General features: G+C 36.3%; 1 protein-coding gene across 3 annotated transcripts; it reads right to left on the reverse strand.

Annotated features, from left to right (window-relative positions):
- LOC134753998 (uncharacterized) lies at positions 1 to 26,715 on the reverse strand. 3 transcript variants are annotated; one of them, XM_063690040.1, is made up of 18 exons: positions 26,514 to 26,715; positions 25,928 to 26,008; positions 17,209 to 17,326; positions 16,290 to 16,366; positions 12,920 to 13,050; positions 12,009 to 12,075; positions 11,450 to 11,558; positions 11,087 to 11,187; positions 8,464 to 8,547; positions 7,887 to 8,018; positions 4,234 to 4,328; positions 3,669 to 3,851; positions 3,449 to 3,515; positions 3,135 to 3,178; positions 2,797 to 2,981; positions 1,352 to 1,481; positions 761 to 853; positions 1 to 135 (listed from the first exon to the last, which is right to left on the reverse strand). In XM_063690040.1, the coding sequence occupies exons 1-18, from the start codon at positions 26,539 to 26,541 to the stop codon at positions 16 to 18; spliced, it is 1,845 nt and encodes a 614-aa protein (XP_063546110.1). In that variant the 5' UTR covers positions 26,542 to 26,715; the 3' UTR covers positions 1 to 15. The 3 variants fall into 3 exon arrangements, with proteins under 3 accessions (XP_063546110.1, XP_063546109.1, XP_063546108.1); XM_063690039.1 differs by having other exon boundaries at positions 1,352 to 1,478; positions 4,222 to 4,328; XM_063690038.1 differs by having other exon boundaries at positions 4,222 to 4,328.
- Positions 26,716 to 27,507: the final 792 nt, after the last annotated feature.

Genomic DNA, 27,507 nt, shown 5'->3' on the forward strand with positions numbered 1-27,507 from the left:
TTTATTTAGTGGGCATCAATGTTGCAGGTCTCCTAACTTGTAGGAGGAACGGCGTCGGCAGCCGTCCTCGGCGGTGGAAGCAGACGCGCGCAGGGGCGCAAGGTCTGCGTCTGATCCTTTGTAATCTTGTACCATCTGCCGAACGATTTGCTTTTTAACTTCTTTCTCATTCAGCACAATCATGACACATTGTCGTTACGCCTCTACGAAATATTTTTGCTACATACCAGCAACGCTACGAATTGCTACTGCGTAGGGCACAGCCTACGGCCCGCAGTGTGCGGGTGTAGCATGTTAACACTTTTACTGTCCCTCGCTTTCAACAATGACATGGGTCGATACGTCCGTGCATTATAGTATGTGATGCATAAGCTTACAGAGCTATCCATTTCTGACGTCACGTAGACGTGACAGAGTTACCTAATTTGTAATGCACGGACAGTAAAAGTGTTAATCTAGTATTTATATAGAGGAAGTTTGTAATGTGTTCGCGCTCAGCATGAGGCATATTTTGTAAAGTACGCTATTTATTGTCAAGTATCCTACTAACAGTTGGCAACTTCAACTTGTCCGCTCCGATATATCTGATGGCGACTGTGCAATAAAATCAAAGTGTAATAGATTTTTGCTCATACTAACAATAATACTAAAAAAAATAGTTCTTTTAACGTTTTACTATTCTGAGCACGTTGTACACACAGCAGTGGCAAGAATAAAATAGTTAGAATACCTACTAATAATAATGAGCCAAATATCTTACCTTGCGGACACGCTCCTCTCGCAATGCCAGTTCCTTCCAAATCTCGTCTCGCCGACGTTCCCACTCTGGCTCATAGTTGCCTTCGCGGAGCGTCTTAAAAGTTTCAAAATTAAGTATATTATATAGGTAATTCACAATCTCTATCTATCTATCTACGGCAAGATTTCTTAAGGGGCCCACTGACTATCAGTCCGCCGGACAATATCGGCCTTTCAGTTAGAACAAACATTTGACAGTTCCGAACAACTGACAGGTCGGCATCATCCGGCGGACTGATAGTCAGTGGGCCCCTTAAGAAATCTTACCGTATGCCACCATATGCCAGACGGACTGCAACCCGACTGCAACTGTATGGGAACTGTACGCCGACGTCGCAGTTCGCGTGCAGTCCGCGTGCAATTCCCATACAAATTGCAGTCGCGTTGCAGTCCGTCTGTATCGGCCCTAAGTCGTTGAGGTAACTGGGATATGAAGCGGCGGAGTCAAGAGGGCGTTCTACCTCTCTAAGTATATCACTCTTGTTTATTCTAGCTATTGAGAGGTATATAGACGAATGAACGAAGTGATTCGAGGTAGGCGTTAAAGGTTCACCTTGTCCAGCTGCTCGTACTCGCGGTACAGGCTGGCGTACTCGGCCAGGCTCTGCTTGGCCTCCTGCGCGGCGGCGTTGTTGCCCTTCGACGTCGCGGCGTCCAAGTCCTCCCGAGTCGTAGCCAAGCTGCTTAAGAAGCCGAGTATACATCCATTATTACAAACTGATTGCATTTCATTCGTCTCAGTGTTCGGATATTTGATAATAGGGTCATACACATTTTATAGTATAGTTCACTCGTTCACGTTTTTTCTGTAGACGTCGCAAAGTTAAGAGAATTTACTTTGCTAATTTTTATGCTGCACCCTTAACACACGGGATACATTTTTTCAGTACTTTAGACTCAAATAAGAAAAACGTGATATATTTGTACCCGGATCGTTAACTTTTGTTGTTTTGTCCACAGAAGGGACCTTTTTCTAAAATGTGTTTGACCCAATAAATAGTTTGCAATCTATTCTCACATGTTGAGTCCTGTGAATATATGTGTTTTCTTGGCAGTACATTCATACGGGACATGTCAAGAGATATGTACAGCCGTTACCTAATTCCTATTACTCAATGCGCTCAAAACACTTGCAGCTTGTACAGTCGCCATCAACACGCCATGCCAGTTCCACACAAAGTGTTTGTTGTATTGTCAAAGCGCTAACGCTTTAAAGCGCGCCTCTAAAGGCGTGTACAGATATTTTTGAGCACCTCGACCGCCCCGATATAATTGATGGAGTGATGGCGACTCTAAGTGCCAAACTTGTGCAGGATGAAGAAAACGTGGCACTAAGTAGTGCAGCATAACGCTTTAGGAGAAACCTTGCTACAGTAGGTACTAGTACAGTTCAGGTTGAGCGACAACCGCGCTCTGTGCGACTGTGCGACAGTAGTGCCCAGCGAACTCACTTGTACATGGAGGTGTAGAAGTAGTGCGGGCGACTGATGGCGCGCAAGAAGCGCGGCACCATGCCGTCGCCCTCGCGGTACAGGTTGAGCGCGCGGTGGTGCGAGATATGCTACGGTAGTGCCCAGCGAAACTCACTTGTACATGGAGGTGTAGAAGTAGTGCGGGCGACTGATGGCGCGCAAGAAGCGCGGCACCATGCCGTCGCCCTCGCGGTACAGGTTGAGCGCGCGCGGTGGTGCGAGATATGCTACGGTAGTGCCCAGCGAAACTCACTTGTACATGGAAGTGTACAAGTAGTGCGGGCGACTGATGGCGCGCAGGAAGCGCGGCACCATGCCTTCGCCCTCGCGGTACAGGTTGAGCGTGCGGTGGTGCGAGATATGCTACGGTAGTGCCCAGCGAAACTCACTTGTACATGGAAGTGTAGAAGTAGTGCGGGCGACTGATGGCGCGCAGGGAGCGCGGCACCATGCCGTCGCCCTCGCGGTACAGGTTGAGCGCGCGCGGTGGTGCGAGATATGCTACGGTAGTGCCCAGCGAACTCACTTGTACATGGAGGTGTAGAAGTAGTGCGGGCGACTGATGGCGCGCAGGAAGCGCGGCACCATGCCGTCGCCCTCGCGGTACAGGTTGAGCGCGCGGTTGTACGACATGTACTTGTGGGACGGGAGCCGCACCAGTCGCCGTCCTAGCTTGATCGTGTTGATCTCGCGATGCTCTGACAAGGCCGGCTGCGTATAGTAAAAAGAGTGAGAAACATTTAAAGACATGATATTTGATAAATCGTGTATCGTAAAAACCTTGTAACCTCAGAGGCTGCATTAAAAAAAGTAGATCAATAAAATAAATACAGGTAATCTTATTCAAATTGGTCAGACACTTACCGCTATATTGTTATTAACCATAAACGTAGAAACATGTCCTAAGCCTGCAACAAGTAACGTTAAATTAGTCGCCAGCTTACACTAAGGGCCACTTGCACCATTCCACTAACCCGGGTTAACCGGTTAAATCTGGAGTTACCATGGTTAACAGTACAATTTGACACTGGGTTAACGGTTTAACCGCTTAACCCCGGGTTAGTGGGATGGTGCAAGGGCCCTATATACCTACATATGTAGGTATTTCAACATTTGGTTGAGAATGGCACATATATATACCTAGATAATGATTTAATTAGCAAAGAATCCATTATTACCCATGTGATGTGCTATTGTAGGTGGAATGCCAGTCAACGGTTGCTGCACTTTGAGGCCGTTCAAGACCTGTAAACAGTATTGTCAAATGTAATAGTCGTCTGTGCGAACATCCTAAACGAGTCTCACCAACGTACTCGTAGTATAAAAGCAACTTCTGTGTAACTAAGAATTACTACTTTGTTCCACCGTTCATATCTGCAGTTTATTTATTGTTGTTACCTGCTGTATGTTGACTCCGATGTTGTGCGAGGGGGCGGTGCTCTTGCTGACCACAAAGGGTATGTTGGGGTAGGCGCCGGTGCCTTGGTAGTAGCGCGCGCCAGCCTGCTTCATCTGAGAGGCCATGGTCGGCAGCTCGTAGCGACGACAACGATATTTCAGCTTGTGCGGGTGCCGCGCCTCCTAACGTCGTTTGTGCAGATAAATGTTTTTACTAATTTAAATGGCAATACTTAATCACCAAATCAGCTTCGATACATGAATGTCGGCGGCCGATCGTAAGATCAGGCAGATCGTTAATGTTCCTGTGTAATGTTTTGACGGTAGTCACATTAAACCAAGGTAGGTAGGATAGGTTCATAAGGTTGATTCAGATGCCCGAATGGCAAACTATCCAGAAATAGCAATCCCGCGTACCGGGGCTCCGTCGTCGACTCAAGGACCGAGACAAAGATTTTAACGTTTAACGATATGCTTTGGAATTTCGCGATCTGCCTGATCTTACGATCGGCTGCCGACATGTGTCACGCCATGAAAAAAATCGTTAAGTAACCTTTTTCATTACCGGTTGTGTTGACACGTCACCCAAAGGGCCTGTCCTTTGGTCGCTAAATTTGTCTCGAACGGTGCGCATCCCACGTCGCGTCGCGTCTCGTACGTCTACATGCAGATAACCAATCCATCAAACAATAATGCAAAACAAAAAGCTTAACACGATCGAAAGTGGAGGACCCGTGCAAAATCGCCTTTTCATACAAACGTAGTCCTCATTTTCCCCTCTCGATATTAACATTATTGAAAATATTTTGACACAATTTGCTGTATATCAACCACAGCTATGCCCCTACGTTTTTCTTCGAATTTTTAATTATTATAAGATTTATAAGAGTTAGGAGCATTTAAAATTTGTATGAAATCTGTTTTTCGCTCTTAGTTTTTACAATAATCAATAAATCTAAAAAAGTCAGACGTAGGGGCATAGCTATGGTAAATTTACATGAAATTATGTAAAAATGTTTTCCATAATGCCAATATCCAGAGAGGAAAATGGGGACTACGTCTGTATGGAGAAGCGGCCGTCCCCTTTCCTTTTGCAAACGGCGTTTATAGGAAAATGTTCTATTGTAAAAATCGCAAATCGTTACCTTGGCATTGACTAATCCTATCAAATGTACATTATTCCCATGCATTTCGTGATGAAACGGCAGTTTTTAACTCCATCACTTTAATTTAAATGCGCTACAGGCTATAGGACTTATAGGAGATAGATGTAGATACTGGAGGTAAATATCACCTTTATTGGCGATTTTCGATCGAGTCGGCGATCGTAGTCGTGGGCGGTCGTGTCATCTAAAATTTTGAATTTATTTATATTATAACAAGATTTGTGTAACTGTGAGTGAGTTTTATACGTTTTGCGTTTCGCGATAGGTCCCTGTAAACAAACCGCCTTTATGCATCAATGTCATATTTATTCGCAACAAATTATCTGTGAAAACTTGTCAAAAAGTTACTTTTTATTTTTATTTAGAAACAAACAGTCTTATAAAACATGTAGGTGAATAAGCTGACAGCTAGAATTTATTACAATGTAGACCTATAGTTTCCTGTATGTAAATTATTAATAAAACTTAATACTATGAAATGCTATCTGAGACAACTGCAGTGAAATTAACAAATAATGAGATAACTTAACCTAGCTTTAATACTAATTTAATAGAGAATAAACTTTCTTCTTAAATAACCCAGATAGATTCTTTTTAATACAGTTGCTTAAAAAGTGCTACTTTACGTAGCTGTTTAGCGTGCGGAAAGTTGGTTTTCGCGAACTAGTGCTTTTTACTTTACAATTTTTTTAAATTTATTCTTGTTCCAATTCATGACTACTTATTGATAAGTGTTAATATTAGTTTCCTTTAAACGTCGTAATCAACATAAAAACCTACTGTTAATGTAAGAATACGAAAAATATACATATTTCATATTTTATTACTTACCTCTTCATCATTATAACAAGTCTATTTTTTTTATATTAAATATTGAAAAACCGTTCTTAATAAGTTGTCTGAATGGAACGGAACGCCTGTCAAAGAAGAGGCGTTTTTTCTTTCTGCTTTAAGTTTCCAAAGGCAATTCGATATTATTTTTATAAATGTACGATACACAAATAATCGTAATTAACGATATTTGGGTAATAATAGTACAATGTTTTATATTTACAATTGTTTCTGTCTTATAGAACATGCATTTAAAAAAAAACTCATTGAAGTGGGTTCAATAATAATAACACCCAGCTAAAAAAACACTTCATAATGTCAATGTCAATGATGTCACAGAATTAATAATATAAAAGTTTCGAATTCCTTACTTGTTTTTCTTATTTTTTCGCAACTGTATTTAAAAACGTCGTTCGATACACGTGCGGAAATGTCATTCTTCACTCGTCCCGAGTCTTGCCACTCGCCTACGGCTCGTGGCAAGATATCTCGGTGCTCGTACAGTAATAACATACTTTCCGCACTAGCATCGAAATGTACTATAATGGTTTAGGATGTGCGCTAGAGCTAGAGCTAAAACACTGGTGGCAGAACATTGCAGTAATATCCCCTATTATGGGTACAACTTTACTTAGTCTTTTTTTTGGTACTTTATTTTTATTTAAAAATTACACGTGTTTAGACCTATATACGTCCCACTGCTGGGCACAGGCCTTCTCTCATGCACGAGAGCTATTGGGCTATAGTCCCCACGCTAGCCCATGCGGGTTGGGGACTCCACATATACCTTTCAATTTCTTCGCGGATGTATACAGGTTTCCTAACGATGTTTTCCTTCAGCGAAAAGCTAGTGGTAAATATCAAAGTGATATTACGTACATAAGTTCCGAAAAACTCATTGGTACGAGCCAGGATTTGAACCCGCGACCTCCGGATGTCCGGATTGAAAGTCGGACGTCAGATCCACTCGGCCACCACCGCTAATTTAATTAGTGCTTTAATAAGATACACATTTCGTCCTGGGAGCTCGACGTAAAGCATATGGTTTGGACAAAATGTATCCAATCCTCCCGAGTAACAATAGCGATTGTGGACAAATACTACAAGAAAATTTACGGTTTACGAACAAGACGATATTACACACAAAAAAAAACGTAACTATGTAAACAGCAATTACACATGATTCGTAAAGCGAAACATCTGGGCATAGTGTAATGATTTCTTTTAGTTAAAAAAAAGTTTTGTGGCCTTTTAGAGAATATGGCATGTTTATATTATATAGTTACGATAACTCCGACTTTGGTATCCAATATAACTATCATGGAGCGTTTCTATCGACCTGCTCTTGCCATGGTTCCACGCCATGAATGTCCGTTAGGCTTTGGTTTTTGGTATATTTTTTTAGCTGTCTCCCTAATTCCGCTTGCGTCAGAAAATGACGGGAATCCAAAATGTTGCGTAAAAGTCGTTTTAATGTAACAATAAAAATTTACCACATTTATTCTGTGGATGCTCAATTGAGCAATCATGAAGCTTGTACACTTAGATAACATGTTTCGGACTTTTGGCAGCATACCTATTAACCTTTTGTTTCTTTAAATCGTACCAAAGAGTCGGTGAAATAGTCTCAAATTAAGCTCGATATGCTTGTCCAAATTATATTTGCTGCTCTCAAACTACATGTTCGCGGAATGAAAAGGACGAATAGTGGAAGCCGTACAAGCCCAATTTCAAGGAAAAATCGCAAATCGATGTACTTACAGTTTAACCATTTGGCACACGCATACTAGAGGTCAAAACAATTTTTTTTGACCTGCAGTTCCTAAAAAAATGTCCCTTTGGAAGGGTGCTGTAAAATTTATTTTGTATGAAAAAAATTTTTTTTTTAACTTATCGTGTGTAGTATTATATGAACGGGCTTTTTGAGGCGATTCAAATAATAAACCACATCATTACATTTCAGCCATTTTTTTTTATTAAACAAAAATAATTTTCAAAGCATACCAAGTTTGGGCTCCTCCAGATACGATATTTTTTTGTACAATTTACCACAAATGATACGATGATTATTTATTTGTCATAATCTTTCACTTCTGTCAAATTGGTGTTCCCACGATAACGATGTATGCTTATTATGTGCCTAAGCCCCAAGGCTAATATAAACAATTGAAGCGTGAGCTGTACAATACGTGTTTAGAACTTAAACAAATGTGGGAGGTACCCTTTTTAAGCTTCCGCTCCAAACCGACGGGCTGCCGCGTGGACACGTTCGACGCCGCATTCTTCATATTGTTGCTGAAGAGCTCCACCACCGGCCGCTCGCCGGGCTCGTCTCCCCCTACCTGCGACGTAACTGTCGCCAAAGTATGTACAATTATAAACACTAAACCACAACTCAAGCCAGGGGCTATTACATTTGCCATCACTTCAATTATGACTGTGTTCTATGTATCCATTGCGTAAGACTCATCATTTTTACTATCAGCTCGGAAAAAGGTTAACATATACACAATATTATACAAGTAGTTATACATAGGTATATATAGGTGGCTATACATGCCGTGATCGGCAACGGGGACCCTTGCTAATTATGAGCGTGAGCTCTGATATAGCTTAGCAAAGCCGAACTTGCTTTTAAACAATCCTATCACAGGCGGGGCAATAAATCCAGTACCTATAGGTACAGTTTTTCTCTCGTGATTGATCTATTGATTTTGCAGCGTGATTATCATTAGCTGGTACCTACCTACTATAAAGCACCTACGAAATGTGAGTAACAATACTTATTGAACACGTACAATTATTATATGCGGGCACGCTACGCCGGTCTGGAGACGTCTGCCATGCTTGCTCTCGTGCTCGTTCCTTCCACTTTTCTCTTACTGAAAAAAAAAACTAGAATTTAATTTAATACTCATAAAACAATACTTTCACTAGTCTTTATATTTACTATTCTCTTAATGAATCATGAGAAGGGGCTGCTTTCTCTACACGGCAAGGGTCCTCGACTACCTTTATTTTTTATTTATATTTATTTGCTGACATGTTTTAGGTATATGGTATATCCTATATTTTATTTATTTTAGTTAAATTATAAGCATGTATTAGTTCGTAAGGTTTCTAACACAACGTATTATTGTTACAGAAATAAATAAATGAATGAAATGAAATGATAATAAAGAATTTAAAAGACTTTTTAAACACCAATCAGCCACAAAAACTTAATTGCTATTAAATAGATTGGAAATGTACCTAGTCATACTTGTTATGGCCATTTTTTGCCCGGATGCTGCACTTCATGATAAAAGCAAGCCGCTTTGCACAGTGCTAGAAGGGACCAAACTGAGTGATTTGACCCGCAGCAGCGTAAGTTTCACCCCTTAGGAACAGAGATGGCGCCACTTCTTTAAAAAATATTTCAAAAAATTCTACAAGCTAAACCAATGAACCGATTTAAATGTTTAATATCTCAAATGAAAGCTCATTATATACATTACTTTGAAAAAAATACTCGAAAAATATATACTAAATACTTTTGACAAAAAACGGCATCTTAAGTTTTTTTTTGCTCGATTGATTGTTTTTACTTGATTTCTCAAAAAAAATTTATGGAACATGAATATTTTATTGCATGTATATATTACTGAATAAATAACAAGTATTATACAAAAACCCGACACCGATACATTTCATACTTCACGAAATATGAAAGTTTGAATGTGAGTGTAAATTTCTTCAAAATATATTTCAAAAAATTCTACAAGCTAAACTATTTGACCGATTTCAATGTTTAATATCCCAAATAAAAGCTTATTATATACATTGCTTATAAAAAATACTCAAAAAACATAATACTGAATACTTTTAGCAAAAAACGGCATCCTAAGATTTTTTTTTCTTACTCGATTGATAGTTTTTACTTGATTTCTTTAAAAAAAATATGGAACATGAATAGTTTAATAAATGTATATATATATATATATAATTATATATAGTATTGAGTATATAAAAAGTATTACAAAAAAAACCCGACTCCGAAATCATAAGTTTCCATACCATGTCCATCTTCTTGGGGATGGACTAAGAAAAAAGAGAGTTGGGCTCCAGAATGGTCGGCAGTTACAGCGATTTGGTCGCAATTAAGCCTCTTGGACCATTGTGGCTGCAAATCTGGCTGCGAAACTATGCGTTGTGGGTGTCATCGCGTCAGCTTACCATGCACAGCCCAGTGTAAATCATGCAAAGGTGGCTGTACAAATCAAAAGTAAGTTAATGTAATTTTAAATCCAGGGTTATTTTGCATGCTGACCACTGATTATAGGTCTGGCACAAAATTATAGGTTTTATCAGCTAGACACAAAAATAATTCAACAGTAATCTACACCAATCAGTTCATGTATGATCGGTGATTATGTGGTATTGAAATGGTACGAGTACTTCAAAACGACTTTTCTTTTTCAGTTCTACATCTAACGGTGAACCCGAGGAGGACATTTAAGTTTTTTGTTTACATAATTATGTAGTCACACTAAATATATTTCTATTTTGTTATATTTTTTTGTAATTCAGCACCAGTTTTTATTTATTAAAATAAATTGGGTGATTTCTGTTCATATGAGGCATTTCATATTAAAATCAGTGCACTTACTGCAGTTGAAGATTTGTAAGAGTGTGCATAATTGAACTTAAATATTTCGTGGAGAATGAAAGGTATCGGTGTCGGGTTTTTTTTACACATATATAACTATTCGTTCCAGTTTTTTTAAGAAATCAATCGAGTAAGAAATAAAAACTTAAGATGCCGTTTTTTGTCAAAAGTATTCAGTATATGTTTTTTGTGTATTTTTTTATAAGTAATGTATATAATGAGCTTTTATTTGAGATATTAAACATTAAAATCGGTCAAATAGTTTAGCTTGTAGAATTTTTTGAAATATATTTTGAAGAAATTTACACTCACATTCAAACTTTCATATTTCGTGAAGTATGAGAGGTATCGGTGTCGGGTTTTTTTTATAATACTTGTTATTTATTCAGTAATATATACATGCATTAAACTGTTCGTGTTCCATAATTTTTTTTGAGAAATCAAGTACAAACTATTCATCGAGTAAAAAATAAAAATTTAACATGCCGTTTTTTGTTGAAATTATTCAGTATATATTTTTTAAGTATTTTTTTTAAAGTAATGTATATAATGAGCTTTCATTTGAGATATTAAACATTTAAATCGGTTCATTAGTTTAGCTTGTAGAATTTTTTGAAATATTTTTTAAAGAAGTGGCGCCATCTCTGTTCCTAAGGGGTGAAACTGCCGCTGCTGCGGGTTAAATCGCTCAGTTTGGTCCCTACTATCACTGTGCAAAACGGCTTGCTTTTATCATGAAGTGCAGCATTTTGTTCATAACAAGTATGACTAACCTGTTTTGGCTGGAATGTCCCTCGGAACCTGCTTTCGACGTCCGGCGTGCTTCGGGGATGGGGGCCTTACTTTGGGCGATGTTCTATTTGGCGATCCCAAACTACAAGAAAGTATGATTTGATTCATTTAGGAAATGTATGTATTTATTCACAGGCTGGCGCCCCTAAAATAATTAGTTTTTTTTAATAAGTACATTAGGTATTCCTTATATTTCATTTATCTAATACGGGTATTGTTTTAATACAAATTAACCGTCATTTAATTTCGGCATCTCGGTTGTTAAGTAAACCATATTTAAAATAGGTGAAAGGTATAGGAGAAAGTAAAAAACGGTTGTAAAATATACAAAAAATACAACATACAAGTCGCGTTGGTGAAATTCTTCGTAGTCCGAAGCATCATACTGGTCGATCGGCCTAGGCTCCGCCTGGCTTGGACCGTCGATCTGAACGCTCCTCCCGCACATCACCCCTTCAAAAATAGACAACTGGTAAATGTACATCAGCGATGTCCTATTTAAATTTAGAATTATGGTATTTCCCTGTCGCTTGTGGTAGGCCTGGTTACCACTGTTACCAGCCGTCACCCTTTTCGCCTAACTTACACAATCGACTAAGCTAAATGAGCAATAAATATGTTTGAGTTTATCTAGCAATAGCAATCGTTAGCATTTCGATCCACACAAAATAAAATGTGTTCTTTTTTTTCTATTTATCCGCGTGACGAATTGAAAACTTCATCAAAATGTGGGATAGATACTTTAAAATATTTTTATTGCTTAGCTAGATGAATAGTGAAAACGATTCTGATTACAAAATTTCCGAAATAAGCAGTGTTTCTAAGATAGAATTTGTTTTGTACAAAATAATTTAGTAATCGCTCAAATACATAATTTTATAATTTTGATAGGTAAGTACTCACTGTCGCCATCGGCACGCGCCCTACGATTGCGCATCCGCTGAAGATTTGGTTCCATAACTCGCGTTTGCTAGATCAAAATAACGCAATCAGTTTACCAACATAATATAAGTAAGGTAGGTAAACTAGTAAGTAAGTATAGCTACATAATACTTATAACTAGAGACCCGTTGCGGCGTCAAAACGCCGCTAGAGTATGGTTCTAAAAGTTAGGTTGCCTGTCCACTGGAGCGGAGCGGTAAGTGGGGAAAAAATCCAGCAATAGAATTACATTAAAATTACAGAGCGGAGATTTCATGCCATTCAATCGGTGGATTTTTGCTTCGCCACCTCGCTCCGCTCCTGTGGACAGGCAGCCTAAGACTAAACGCTTAATGAAATAAAAAAACTCAAGAGCAATAAAAACGGGTACATAAAGTATCCTATCAAAACATTACATGTAAAGCCTGACCAGGAATATATGATCACGCGCCATGTTGCGGAATTTCACTGGAACTAATTTTTTCATACTATACTGAATTATTCCGCGCAGACTATATTTGTAGTGCCAGGCCATGATAATAAAGGACTTTTTTGCCTGACTACAGCAGAATTTGCTTTTGATAAATGAGGAGTCAATTCATTCGTCTTTGTAAGTTTGTAGCCCAGGTGACAAGAGCCACATTTTAACCGACTTTCAAAGGAGGAGATTAGGTACGAAAAGAAACCGTTGTCTTGCTTGTTCATCAAGCAAATTCGGTCAAAAATGACGTTTTCAAGTATTTTACATTTATATCGTTGTCTGAGTACCCACAACACAAGCCTTCTTGAGCTTACCGTGGGACTTAGTAAATTTTTGTAAGAATGTCCCTATAATATTTATTATATCAGGAGGCTGTGCTAATGTAGAATAATAAATAGTAGACTTAAGTAACCTTGTAAGGATGCTGCGGCTCGTAGTAGGCCTCGTTGTAGCCGCGCACCTGGCCGAGCATGCGGCGCTGCTCCTCGGCAGCAGAGTCGAGGCTGGGCACCTCCAGCCGACGCTGCCGCGATTGGACTGCCTCTACATGATTTCATATCAACATCAAATTCAATTTTCATATTTTTTTTAAAGTTGAGTCAGGCTGGTTTCTATAGGCCTTATTGTGCCGATAAGCAATAATAAATCTAAATTTTTAAACTATGACAATATTGGTCTCTTTAAAATTACGGAATGTTCAAGGAATTATGGATTTTTTGACGGATTCACCAGATAATAGTCTAGGAATTTCATTTATTCGTTTTTCATAGTGACCGTCAACATGATAGCCGCTAGAGATCTCATACTCATATTGTCACTGTGACAATGTTCCAAGTGTTCCAACTATCATACTCATGCTATACACATCTTATACATACTCACATCGTACATTTTAGACCTTTAAAGCCTAACCAGTAATATATGATCATTGTCAAGAGGGCGCTGTTGTTGCGCATGTATAGGGTGACAGTTCAGTATAGTATGAAAAAATTAGTTCCAGTAAAATTCCGCAACATGGCGCGTGATCGTATATTACGGTCAGGCTTTACCTACTATTTGTTGGAACTGCAAAAGTAACTTTGTAATAGCATATTTTTATATGGGACTACAAACTTACTTAATGCAGTTCCTAAATCTTTAAAACGTGACTGATATTGAATTATTTTTAGGTTTTTTATGGCTTGTTAAGCTAAAAACTACTTATGTTTAAAATTTGAAGCTTGTGGGTTGGCTAGAAGTACCTTAGAATTATGATGATCAGTGAGTGAGTGAGTGAGTGTGTCAGTGACAAAAGTAAGGAACTGAATGTTCTTGGGAATATTGCTTACGGGAATATATATGATATGGCTTACGTATATACGTAAGCCATATCATGCCCTATATGTTACTGAAAACTCAGGGTTCTAGCTTTAGCCAGCACAAAAAAAATATAACTTAAAGCTGACTATTGAAACCCCCACCAGAATATACAAACAATCTTGTACTTGTATCGACAACATCGTAACGAATCGAACGATCGACAGATTAGTACCTACGTTTCGGAAGTTTTAAACTTAGGCATAGCGGACCATACAGGTCAGCTAATAAAGTTAAAAACTAATTTAAGTTTTTCCGAAAAATACTGGTTTATTTGGAGAAGAAACACAGATTCAAACTTAATCATTTTCTTAAAATACATACAACAGATTAGTTACTCGAACGTTTTAGAGTGTACTGATGCAAATTTGGCGTACAATATATTTCTAGAGAAGTTTTCGCTACTTTTCAACCTCTGTATTCCGTTGGAGCGAAAAAAAGTTACCTTTAAACGAAAACAGAATTGGAAAACAAAAGGTATAAAAAAATCGTGCCGAAAAAAACGGTACATGCATATTAAATATCTTCAAAAAAAAATATAAACATATCATGTCGAATCCAGTACCAAAACTATGCAAAAATATTAAAAAAAGTCATTCGTAATTCAAAAATTTTGACTAGCAATAGGTTTATGAATAACAGCTCAAATTAAACGAAGGCCACTTGGGCGTTAATTAAACAGCACACATCCAATACAAACACCATTAAACCTATGATTGATAGCATTGATCTGAACGGGCAAGCTACTCAAGATCCATTGGAAATAGTGAGAGCATTTAATACATTTTTAATAGACCAAAATATCAGCGACACAACAGCATTAAATTGGAAACCAACAAGCTCATCGCTTTGCCACAGCATATTTCTTTCCCCTGTTAGCAAACCTGAGCTAAAAAAGATAGTAAATTCATTAAAAAACAAAACAAGCTCAGGCCACGATAACATACCGTTACCAGTCATAAAAGCTTGTTTTGAATATATCGCGGAACCTCTTGTTCATATAATAAACTTAATTCTAGAATCAGGAATCTTCCCGGATGATTTGAAAAAATCTTTGATATTACCATTGCATAAAAAAGGAAATAAAAATATAATCAGTAATTACAGACCCATTGCGTTATTGCCTTCTTTTTCCAAAATTGTTGAGAAAGTTATTTACAGCCGAGTTGTACATTTTGTCACTGCGAACAACCTTATAAACAGCAACCAATTTGGATTTCAGCAAGGTAAATCCACTTCATTAGCAATATTTAAAACATTTGAGTATATTTGGGATGCAGTTAATAACAAAAAAGCCTGCGTTAGCCTCTTCCTCGATATGAGCAAGGCGTTTGACTGCGTGGTGCCATCCATCTTACTATCACAGCTAGAACACTTAGGTATCCGCGGAATTGCCTTAAAATTATTTGAAAGCTACTTTACCAACAGGAAACAAGCGACGGTTATCAATAGTTATAATGAAGATACAAAAACTGTTGAAAAAGTCCAATCAGAATATAAGCTGTAAATCTGGGCGTTCCTCAAGGCAGTATTTTAGGGCCTCTTTTATTCCTTATCTATGTCAATAAATTACCAAATATTATCGAGGAATTATATGTAATGTTTGCCGACGATGCAACAATTTTATTTTCTGGTGAAACAATAGATGATACTTTATGCACAAATATTAGTAACACTGTAAAGAAAGTCGTCAGTTGGTTAAAATCAATAAACTTAAAAGTAAATTTAACAAAAACTAAACTTATGCAGTTCAGGAACTATAAACAAATTCCGACAAATTTGAATGTGATGGAGTCAGGCACTTTGCTGGAAGAAGTAGACAATATAAGTTTTTTAGGTTTATCAATAGATCCTCAATTAACCTGGAAACATCATATAGAGAAGATCAATGGCAAAATTTCCAGTCAATGTTACGCATTATCTATATTATCCGAAACGTGTTCTGAAGATGTTGTTATTAGTGCGTACTACGCAAACATATATTCTCTATTGACGTACGGTGTCATATACTGGGGTAATTCCGTAGACGTGCAGTCCACATTCATTTTGCAAAAATGGCTTATTAAGAATGAATTCTATTCACTAAAGGATTTCTTTGAATTATATTCTTCATGATACTGTGTCCCCTGTACTGATAGCTATGCTATGTACGTGTATAATAGTTAAGTGTTTCTTAGTTTTAATTTAGTTTTAAGTGTCCATTGTATACCCGAATTGGGTTACCGTTGAAACTCACATGTATCACACCACATAAACCTCTGTAACAAGGTTGTACAATAAAGAAATATCTTATCTTATCTTATCTACAAAATTACAGAACGTCGAAAATAGCCTGAATGGCTTCGAGAAAAGGATGGTACGGCCATGCCTCTTTCGGGGGCACTGCAGTGCCCCCAGATTGTGTAGTATATGCCGAGATGACTTACTCTTTTTCGGTTGTGTTTTTACAGTAATGAAGGACATATTTTCGGGCGGCACAGGCACTTCATTTACGCGGGTCATGCTAGAAACAAAACATTTTATGAACTTAGGTAAAAACTTATACTCTTCGAAGTTAATGTAGTAAGGTCACACATATTACTAAACAACTTTCCCTTTAAACAAATAAATAAATAGTAAACTGTGTGAGGTATGCAATATAAAGAGTATTGTAAATACCTGTAACTAAATTTAACTTTCGCTATGGGTCTAAAAATATCCCGAATAAAATTGGCTGTAGGTATTAAGTACTGTACACTATGACCCTGTCCACACTAAATGTATAAAAGTTCTTTTTTTTTTCGTTTTTCATAGGTCAAAAAGGTGCGTAGGTAGGTAGTTATGACTACACATTTACCTCGCAGAATTTGGCTAATGGTTTTAGAGCTGTTTTCGGGAACTGACAACATTTTCAAGAGTACCGATCTAAATAGTTACAATTGACTATTTGCCCGCTAATGTCAGTACGCAGATGTTTGCTAGTACAGTCGTAATTATCATCATAATGATATCGGAGCAACCGTGGTGCTCAAAAATATCTGAGCACGCACTCTAGCGCCTTAACAATAGAGGCGTGTTCTGATATTTGTAAGCGTCTTGGCCGCTCCGATATATCCTATGGCGACTGCAATAACCAATAACTATTGCTACTACCTAGTACAGTCAAGGGCATAAATATATCTACATTTCCAAAGTTTCAAAAATATGTGTACGCTCTTACACCTTAGACAATAAAGTCGTGTACACATATTTTTGAGCCATTTGTCTGGATCGATATTTTTGCCTTCGACTGTACCTACTGTAAAATACTTATCTGAAACTACCAGCTACCTATTTCAAAATCCTACGTCATGCTTAGATACGTACCTTAGCTTTTTAAGTTTTTTCTTCTTTTTGATCACTTTTACTAAATCGATTTTTTCTTGTAAATTTTCGCATCGTGCTTCTGCTAAAGCAAATTGGTCGTCTACTTCAGCAATGGATTCTAGAAAAATAATGAATGGCTCTTAAGAGTCCCCGGCAAACTCGGTTCTCCGTACAAACGTAGTTACGCTGTCATTTTAATAGCGGAAGCCGCTCGACCCCAATTACAAAGAAAAACCGCAAATCGATGTACAGGTTTAGCCGTTTGGCACACGCATACTAGAGGTCAAAACAAAATATATATCACGTATCATTTGTGGTATATTGTACAAAAATAATCAGCCATATCGTATCTGGAGGAGCCCAAACTTGGTATGTTTCGAAAATTCTAAGCCCTTTCGTATGATACCACACACGATAGGTTTTGAAAAAAAAAATACAAAAAAATAATGTTTTACCACTCCCAGGAAAATTTTTTTAAGAACTGCGGGTCAAAAAATTTGTTTTGACCTCTAGTATGCGTGTGCCAAACAGCTAACCTGTACATCGATTTACGGTTTTTTTAATTCGAACGGGTTACACTATAAAACGACTAGCTAGATTGCTCTGAAACGCAGTAATTACAATAGGATAAGGTATATCTACCTATATCTATGTCTGTTTTAGTTTATGTAGGTTCAGATATCATATAGTTAAAAAAATACAGCGAGTAAATTTTTCATACAAACTTGTTATTGCTCTATTTCGTTTGTTTTATAAACTGGAGCTATACATATAAATTAATTACAGACCTAGATATACCTCATGTCATTGTATGTGCAAAGTTTCATTACAATCCAAAACGTAATTTTAAAATGAGAACGAAACTCCGTTTGTATGGACAGGTGAACTTCGGCCGAGCTTGCCGGGGACTCTTATAATAAGGTCCCGTTGCTTGGAGGATTTTTGTTCTAGTAGGTAGGTATACAGTTGAGTGCAATATAATAGCAGTCAATAAGAAAATCAAAATTAGGTTTTTTATTTAGATCAATTAATTATGTTGTATCTTTTTTATAATTCTTCTACATTACTTGACATTGTTTCAAAATTAACTGTAACCTTTACTTAATAAACTATATTGGAAGTAAAAAAATATCATGAAAACCGGCTTTTTTCATTAAAAAAAGCGAGTCATTACTCGCGGAAATTCTTATAAAAATGTAGAACCCTATGAAAGAAATACGATTGTGTACTATTATAACTGTAATTAAGTACTTATCTTGCCTATTATTTCCAATCAAAGCTTTACATCTAAACCCATGTCATCCAGAAAAAAAAACTTTCCTATAATACGATCTTCGTCTCAGAGTGTATGTACTAGTTGTCCATCATTCGGACTTTGTTGTTCATCTTTGACTGACTACTTGGTTTGTCATGGGCGGCGGCGGCACAATCATTTAGAGCCTCAAGATCAAGAGTCGAGCAAACAAACAAAACCAAGTGAACAACCGAATGATGGACTTGTACTTAGTAGGTATTACACAACAGTTTTGTTACCAAAAAATCTATTATTTTCGTAGTCGACATCTAGCGTCAAGTAGCGGAATTATCAGTACTGCTACTCGACACTAGATGTCACGTGTGTCGCGACTGACGAAAAGTGTATTGCTCAACAATTTACAACTACCTAGGTAATATTACAAGCAGAAAGACTTACCGGAAAATAGAGTTCCGGTTATAATATTACCTGAAAATTGTTGAGCATATGACTTTTCATTCGTCGCTACATCTATTGTCGAGTAGCAGTACTGATAATTTCGCTACTTGATGCTAGATGTTGACTACGAAAACAATAGTCGTTTTGGTAACAAAACTGATGTATGGAGTGAGCACTCTATGCTTACTTATTTCTCTATGATGCTAGGAAGATCGTCTTATAGAAGTTTATTTTTAGGGTTCCGTACCCAAAGGGTAAAAACTGTCTCTGGGCTGTCTGTCTGTCTATCTGTCCGTCTGTCACCAGGCTGTATCTCATGAACCGTGATAGCTAGACAGTTGAGATTTTCACAGATGATGTATTTCTGTATTTTCTGTTGCCGCTATAACAACAAATAGTAAAAACAGAATAAGAGAGAGTCAATCATGGGAAACTTTGGACATGGCAAGAGAAGTGTCAATGGTCACAAATTGATTGGCTTCCTACATGAAAACAACTTAATATTAATGAACTCCATGTTCAAGAAAAAACAAAAAAACAAGTGGACTTGGATTTCCCCAGACGGCAGAACTAAAAATGAAATTGACTTTATCTTATCAAACAATGCCAAACAGTTTAGCGACACAAGTATAATTCAAAATCTCAACTTCAACACTAACCAGTGGCAAGAGAGAGGAAATACTGGAAGGAGTTGGAGGAGGCCTTTGCCGACAGGCCCACTGAACTAAGAGACTTCATATAAACACTCAAAACTACAACCACAAAACAAACATGTTCAGAACAAAGGGCTATATAAATAAATATAAATAAAAAAACAGAATAAAATAAATATTTAAGTGGGGCTCCCATACAACTAACGTGATTTTGCCGTTTTTTTGCGTAATGGTAATACGGAACCCTTCATGCGCGAGCGCGAGTCGCGCTTGGCCGGTTTTTTTCTGGGTGACATGGGTTTAGAATGTTTAGATGTAAAGCTTTGATTGGAAAAAATAGGCAAGATACTGAATTACAATTACAGTAGGTACACAATTGTACGTATTTCATCCATAGGGTAATAGGGTAAACATTTTTATAAGAATTTCCGTAAGTCAGTAAAAACCCGGTTTTTGATTTTTTTTTTACTTCTATATTGGAAATAATAGGCAAGATAAGTACTTAATTACAGTTATAATAGTACACAATCGTATTTCTTTCATAGGGTTCTACATTTTTATAAGAATTTCCGCGAGTAATGACTCGCTTTTTTTAATGAAAAAAGCCGGTTTTCATGATATTTTTTTACTTCCAATATAGTTTAAGTAAAGGTTACAGTTAATTTTCAAACAATGTCAAGTAATGTAGAAGAATTATAAAAAAAGATCCAATAGTTATTTGATATAAAGTTATAGTTTTCACCTATATTTCAGTTTCTTTTATTGCCTACTATTATATGGCACACAACTGTAGGTCTCTTAACTTGTAGGCCAGGAAATAAATGCCCAAAAAAAGGTATAGAGGGAAATGCAAGGAACACAATTTTTTACTTCGTTTAAGCGTGAAGAGGAGTTTAAAAAAAAGTTATTTGTTTTATGTTTATATGTTTTTACTTCGGAAAGGTGTATTGTTGATACCATAAATGAATTCAGCACCCCCGATTTATACGAAAACGATCCCAAACCCGGCCTAGCAGCTTCACCGATGTAGATAATCAAGATAAAAATAAGAGCCCTAAATAAACCTTGAAGAGCGGATATCTCAAAAACTATACAAGATATCGAAAAACTTGACTAAATAAAACTTGTAACAAATTAAATCTCTTTTCCTTTTGTATAAGTGGCCAAGTCGCTCAGACGCATAGTTTCCGAGATATAATCGAAAAACCGAAAAATGGAACCTTCAAACCCCCCTCTCCCCCCCAGCACCAGGGTTACGGCCGGGGACTTTTGATATGTTCATCTCCTAACTAGTCCAAACAAAGCTACGAAGTTAAAAATTGTGTTCCTTGCATTTCCCTCTATACCTTCTTATTGCTTGGCCTATTGTCTAATAATATAAGACATGTTTCTACAGTACATTGTGATACAAGTGTGCTGCGTTGGCCATCACATACGAGGCGATATTGTGCGCGCGAGCTGTAAGCGAGCGCGCAATAAGACAGCCGATGTGTGTAATGACCAATGCACACGCGTTTCATACGACTTTTTCAACACCGCGCGCGAGTTCTCGCATTTCCGCATACCATCTACACTGTTGCACCTAGTGATGTGCCGTTACTAATCCTACTAAAATTACCGTTACCGGTATTTTCCCATTTGGGAATATACTCAGTAATTTTTCATTGTTCCCGGTAATATTCCCAAATGCAGGTAATATACAATACCTCCTAATCCACATTCATTACTGTTCTTACGTTACCTATACTTAGTTAATTATTGGAAACATGTAGAAATGGCTTAATTATCTTTATCATTAATATCATTATCAATTATCATTTTAATCATCTTTATCATTTTATTCATTTTATTTGTATTATTTATTTTATTTATTTTATTAACTACATTTTTTTAATGTATATATTTTTATTTGTTTGATTAATTAATTTAATTAATTTTATAAATTTCATAAGTTTTATGAAAACTAACGTTATTAATTTTGTTAATTTTATTAATCTGTATATTTTTGTTTATTCTATTTTTCATTTTATTTTGAATTTCAATTATTTTATTTTTTAATATTATTTTTTATGTTTTATATATTTTAATTACTTCACTCACCCGGGGAGTCACCCGTTGACCACGAACGCTGTAAAGAGTTCGAAACGTCGGGATGTATTATAAATTCAATATACGCGATATAATCCGTTTTCATAGTTTTATTTCATGAGTAACTATCGCGGTAACCGAAGACAATATTATACTTTTTAAAAGTTATTTATTTCATGAATTTTAAATTTCACAATTCAAATTTAAAAAATCCGGCCAAGTGCGAGTCAGACTCGCGCACGAAGGGTTCCGTACCATTACGGAAAAAAACAGCAAAAAAATGACGTTTGTTGTATGGGAGCCCCATTTAACTATTTATATTATTTTGTTTTTAGTATTTGTTGTTATAGCGGCAACAGAAATACATCTTCTGTGAAAATTTCAACTGTCTAGCTATCACGGGCTATGAGATACAGCCTGGTGACATACAGACAGACAGACGGACAGACGGACAGCGGAATTTTAGTAATAGGGTCCCGTTTTTACCCTTTGGGTACGGAACCCTAAAAAGTACAGAATCAAAATATTTTATTTGTATGAATAAGGGTACAAAACAGGTGGTATACAAAGTTTTCATTATCATTCCTTATTTTACCATAATATGGCGTATAAATATTCACTACTTAAATTTAACTTAAGGTGGTTCGATTTTCATACAAAATTCAATCTGCTTTAATTAAGGCACTACACACTATTACTACACAAATATTTGCTCATTTATCTACTTTCGAATATTCGTTTGCGCTAAATTAATAGAAAAACTTTGTTTCATACAGAAATCATACATAAATCAACGTAATTTTTTCATCAATTTTACGTATGTGTGTGTCACAAATGTCGTGTACAAATACGTTGCGTGCGGCGTTGCCACTCTATGACGTTGGCGACGTTGCCTGGCCGACCTGGCAGGATTTGCAGCAGTGCCGTCATGTTTAGTGCATTTTTATTTGACAGTGTTGACACTGACACATAGGGTCATGTTTATTGTGTCAATTTGTTTGTATAAATTGAAAATGATAGCAACGTCTAAATCAAGTTACAAAAATCATCGGTGTTCTGGTCCGCGAAAATCCAGAAAAATTCAGACTCAATTGAAGCGGAATTCATGATGGTGAAGTTTCGTAAGGTAGGTACAGTTTCATTCCTTCATTGTACATTGTAATTTTCTCGTGCCGATCTTTTTAGAAAATAATTCTCACTTCTTCCGTAATGGTAGATATAAGCAGTGAACAATACCTATATAATGTAATTATTACTGTTTTGGTTGCCGAATAGGCAATGTGTCACTAACTCTAGGTTTTTTTTAGGTATTGTGCAAAATGAAGAGGCATTCTTGGAAATAAAATGTTTTCCTTCATTAGCCAGAAAAAAATCAGGACATCCTCACTGCAATAAAGTAAAATAAAACATTTCCTGGGGATGAAAATTATGGAATTTTGTCTATGAATGAAAAACACAATTATTACTAGGTAAGTAAATGATAACTTTATTAGAATCCATATTGTTGCATCACCTTTCTTCCTATAACATTAGAGATTTTGTGCTATCATGATATTATTTTTCTTTCAGGTACAGGGACAACTACGGATAACAAATATGAAAAAATGTTATTTCATTTGTTGTGTGAATCCGTCTACACCAACAAGACATCCACTGCTGGACATAGGCCTCCCCAGGGATCTCCACAACGACTGGTCTTGCAAGACCGGCCAAAATATCGAGAAATAAATAATATAAATAAACATGATAAATATCCCGTTTTCTATAATAGTTATAATTAGAAGGCCATGCAATGTTGTTACTCACTGTACCTACTTGAATCCAAAAAAAAAATATAAAAAAAGTTTTAATTTTATTTTACAATTACTACTTTATTATTAGTACATTACGATACAAGTGCGAAAAGTAGGAAATTGGCAACGAGTGGCGATAAATTGAAACACGACCGAAGGAAGTGTTTTAATCGACACGAGTTGCGAATTTTCTCTTTTCCGCACTTGTATCGTAAATAACTATTTCAAACTGCAAGGGTACGATGATAGATCTCAATTCAATATAATTTTGCAACATTTGGCATTATTAGGTTATAAATTGTATGGAGATGAAATCTATCATCGTACCCTTCCAGTTTGAAAAATACTATAGAGGCTGGGCAGTAAGGGATTGCTTTACTTGTAGAACTATATTTAGCCCTTTAAAAAAAAACTGATACCTAACACTTACAAACCTGGACTTCCTTGGGCTAGTGCTACTAAGAATCGTCAGTATTCTCCATCCTTTCTGAGTTGGAAGAACCCAAAAAGGTGAGATTTGTGAAAGTCAGGTTTTCAATATATGTGGCGTTTTCAACCAAACGGGTACCTACTTATTGTTGTCATATTTCCATAAAGCTTTAAAATGAAATCAACCTAATCGACAACCGACAATGTGGTACCTTTTAGTTCAAAACGTCACATATTTTTATAAAACGTTATAAACTAATTTATTAATAATACTGAATATCTGGGAGAAAAAGAAAACATAAGTAAAAACTCAAAAATGCTCGTTTTCCCAGAGATAGGACCTAGCTAGATCGAACCCCTTACAGCAAATTTCATCGAAATCGTTAGAGCCGTTTCCGATATCACTGAAATATATTTCGGTTATATCGGAATCGGACAAGAATTCGAAGAATAAAAGGTATAAGAAACATAAGATAACACAAAAAGGACAAAAAAAGTACCCCTGTCGTACCAGTCTCGAACCCGAATCCTCTTGCACGTATTTCCACGAACATACCGCAACGCCATTGCCGCATACTTACACTGCATGAAATTGTCTACTACAAGCATCACGGAAACACTGTTTGCATGTGTGAGTAATAGTAGGAAATAGCATGACAGAAACACTCTGTCGACTTTAAAAGTGTTTTTTGCACTAATGAAGTATTCAATGTTTATTATAATAGTTCAATATTTATGTAAAGAGTGCGCTAAACATACTTTTAAGTATACAGATACCAACACTATTCCACAAAAAAATAAAACCTGAAAATTTGCGAAAGTGACGCCATCTAGCGGGGTTTAAGTTTTGGGTAACCTAGTCGAACCACCTTAACTATTACCCATAGAGCTATTTATTTATTACAGTCTAATAGACTTATTTATTTTATACTTGAATTGTATATTTAATTAATATTTACAAATATTGAAGAACATTTTTATATAAATGTTATTTAACTAAATTATACTATTTGACCACTGAACAAATAAGAAACAATGTAAATTGTACTGTACTAATAATAAAAACTCGATTGATTATTGTTGTTTTTTGTTAAAAATATCTTATTTTCATATTATAAGAAATATAAGAAAATCTAATAAGAAATATAAGTAATGTTCATAAAAAAATATTTTCGTTTTATTTATACCTAAATTCTGAAATTATTCAGTAGTAACTGGTTTTGAGTATGCCCAGTCAAGGGGAATCCTTCAAAGTAAGATTGGGAAAATATCGAATAATATTGAGAATGTTTCCAGTAGTATTGGGAATTTCCTTAAATAGTAAACCTATGTTGAGTTTTTGGACTTTGTGTGATGCATTAGTCCACACGTAATGGTTTACTATAAATCAACATGTGTTAACATGAACGAATACGTCTGCGAGCGATACTCCAAATTTTATATTAAAGGAAAAAATGGAAAAAGTGTTGAAAGATTTGCAAGGTTCTGGTAGGCTTCCGTAGCTCAATTGGTTAAGAGCAACGCACGGATTACGGAGGTTGCGGGTTCAAGTCCTACCGGAAGCGTAACATTTCAATTTTTTCTTTAATATAAAATGTGTTAACATGTACTAAATTTGAATATTTCCGTAAATTACCGATTCTTGGGAATATTACCGCAATACTCACCTCGGATATAGTAGTAGTAGTAGTAAATCACTTTATTGTACAAAAATAAATTGTTAACATGAAATTCATATTAATGTATGAATATAGGGATATATTCCCGGTAACGACACATCACTAGTTGCGCCGCACACGTTCCCGTGGGCTCGGCTCCGGAAACCTCGAAGTTAGCGCGCGGCGCATACTACCTAATTACTTATTTAAACAGACCACACATTTCTAACTTTATATATACAATTATTTATTTTATTTTATTTTTAATTTACTTACATACTTACTATGTTACTAACCATAGTTTGATAAGTCTTGTAAATGTGTAATTACTAACAATCTTATGGATATTTTGTCTGAATTAAATAAAATTGATTGATTGATTTCTGATCAGAAATTAAAATTCACCTGTCAAATCCAGCTTTCGCTCTGAACGTGTTCCTTCTACCGCGGTCCCACCGAGGCTACTTGAGCTCCTATGGCGCTTATCTAAAATGTTACATTACACATTATATTCGTATTCGTTGCATTAGGTAGAGAACGTCCTTTAGCAATAACTGAGCCATCGCTACATTTCTGATGAGTCATTAGAAAAGTAAGTTATGTTAAGATAAGGTGTATTCGGGTAATTTCGGAAATTGGATAATTCCGAAAATAATTTAAAAATCACTCAGAATATTCCGTTTTAATAGGAGTTCCTTTTCGGAATAATCCGCCACTTTTTAAATGTTTTTTTTTTATTACTTGAATACACCTACATAACCTAAAACTGGGTAAAATGTTTCTGTTTCTGCAACAGACAAGTTATCAATATCATGTTTCTGTACAGTCGCACATGTAAGCTTTAAGGTGTTTATAAGTTTTATAACATCTAAATATTTTTTGGGCTGTCATTTTTAGCTATCTTGCTGCTTCACAGAGGGTCAGGGAAATACCAACCTTTCTCTCTCTCAGCAGAAAGTCTCTGGCATAAAGTAATTAGCACAATACCAACCTTTGGACAGCTTTAAACCGTCGCCCATTATAAACTTGAAATTTTCATATCAGACGACAGCGGGAGTCGTATAACTTTTAAATATATTGATATAAATAATAATTAGTATCTAATAAATATAAAAGGGGAGATACAACAGTATGTGTATTATAAAATCATTACGTCTTTGTCAAATCACATCTGTCAAAAAACAAATGATAAATCGAAATCAATATTGTAATATGAAATCTATGTGCACCAACAAAGTTAACGAACCTCCAGTAGGAGGGCACAGGAATAATAAATAACCAATTATTACTGGCAGTAAGTGTATTCATTCCTGAAAAAGGTTAGTATCTAATTAACATAAAAAGGTTTTGTTGTAACTTCAACTACCTATCTATTTTATAATAACTGAAAAACTGGGCACCGTACACACAATCTTTCATAGAAAAAATCGGCCAAGAGCAAGTCAGGCCATGCTCAGTGTAGGGTTTCGTAGTTACCATTCTGTCAAAATAGGCCAAGCCTATTAGTAATTTTCATGAACATTACAAGCATTAAAAAGTAAAACCGACTTCAAAAAGGATAAAATAAAATATTATTTCGTTTTATATGCGCTAGCAGTGAAACGTTTGAAGTCGGTGCCAAGCCAAATAGTTACAGTACTAGAGTTTTTTTACGTAAAGGCGTGTTTTTCCTAGCTAGCGGAAGCCGCTCGACCCCAATTTCAAAGGAATACCGCAAATCGATGTACAGGTTAGCCGTTTGGCACACGCATACTAGAGGTCAAATCAAATTTTTTGACCCGCAGTTCCTAAAAAAATTTTTTCCTAAACCTATCGAATGTGGTATCATACGAAAGGGCTTTTTGAGGCGATTCTAAAAATATATCACATCATTACATGTCGGGCATTTTTTTTAAATTAAAACAAAAAGAATTTACGAAACATACCAAGTTTGGGCTCCTCCAGACACGATATGGCTGATTTTTTTTGTACAATATACCACAAAT

Source organism: Cydia strobilella, chromosome Z, assembly GCF_947568885.1.
Source record: "Cydia strobilella chromosome Z, ilCydStro3.1, whole genome shotgun sequence".
In the NCBI taxonomy this organism is placed as follows: domain Eukaryota; kingdom Metazoa; phylum Arthropoda; class Insecta; order Lepidoptera; family Tortricidae; genus Cydia; species Cydia strobilella.

What these genes read in the sequence shown, in the direction of transcription:
- LOC134753998 (XM_063690038.1), bottom strand. Translation starts at nt 26,541, where the DNA reads ATGGGCGACGGTTTAAAGCTGTCCAAAG. An exon ending in GCGAAAGCTGGATTTGACAG is followed by an intron (nt 17,327 to 25,927) that starts GTGAATTTTAAT and finishes TTATTTTTCTAG; the next exon opens with AATCCATTGCTGAAGTAGAC. An exon ending in TCGGAGTCAACATACAGCAG is followed by an intron (nt 3,516 to 3,668) that starts GTAACAACAATA and finishes TACTGTTTACAG; the next exon opens with GTCTTGAACGGCCTCAAAGT.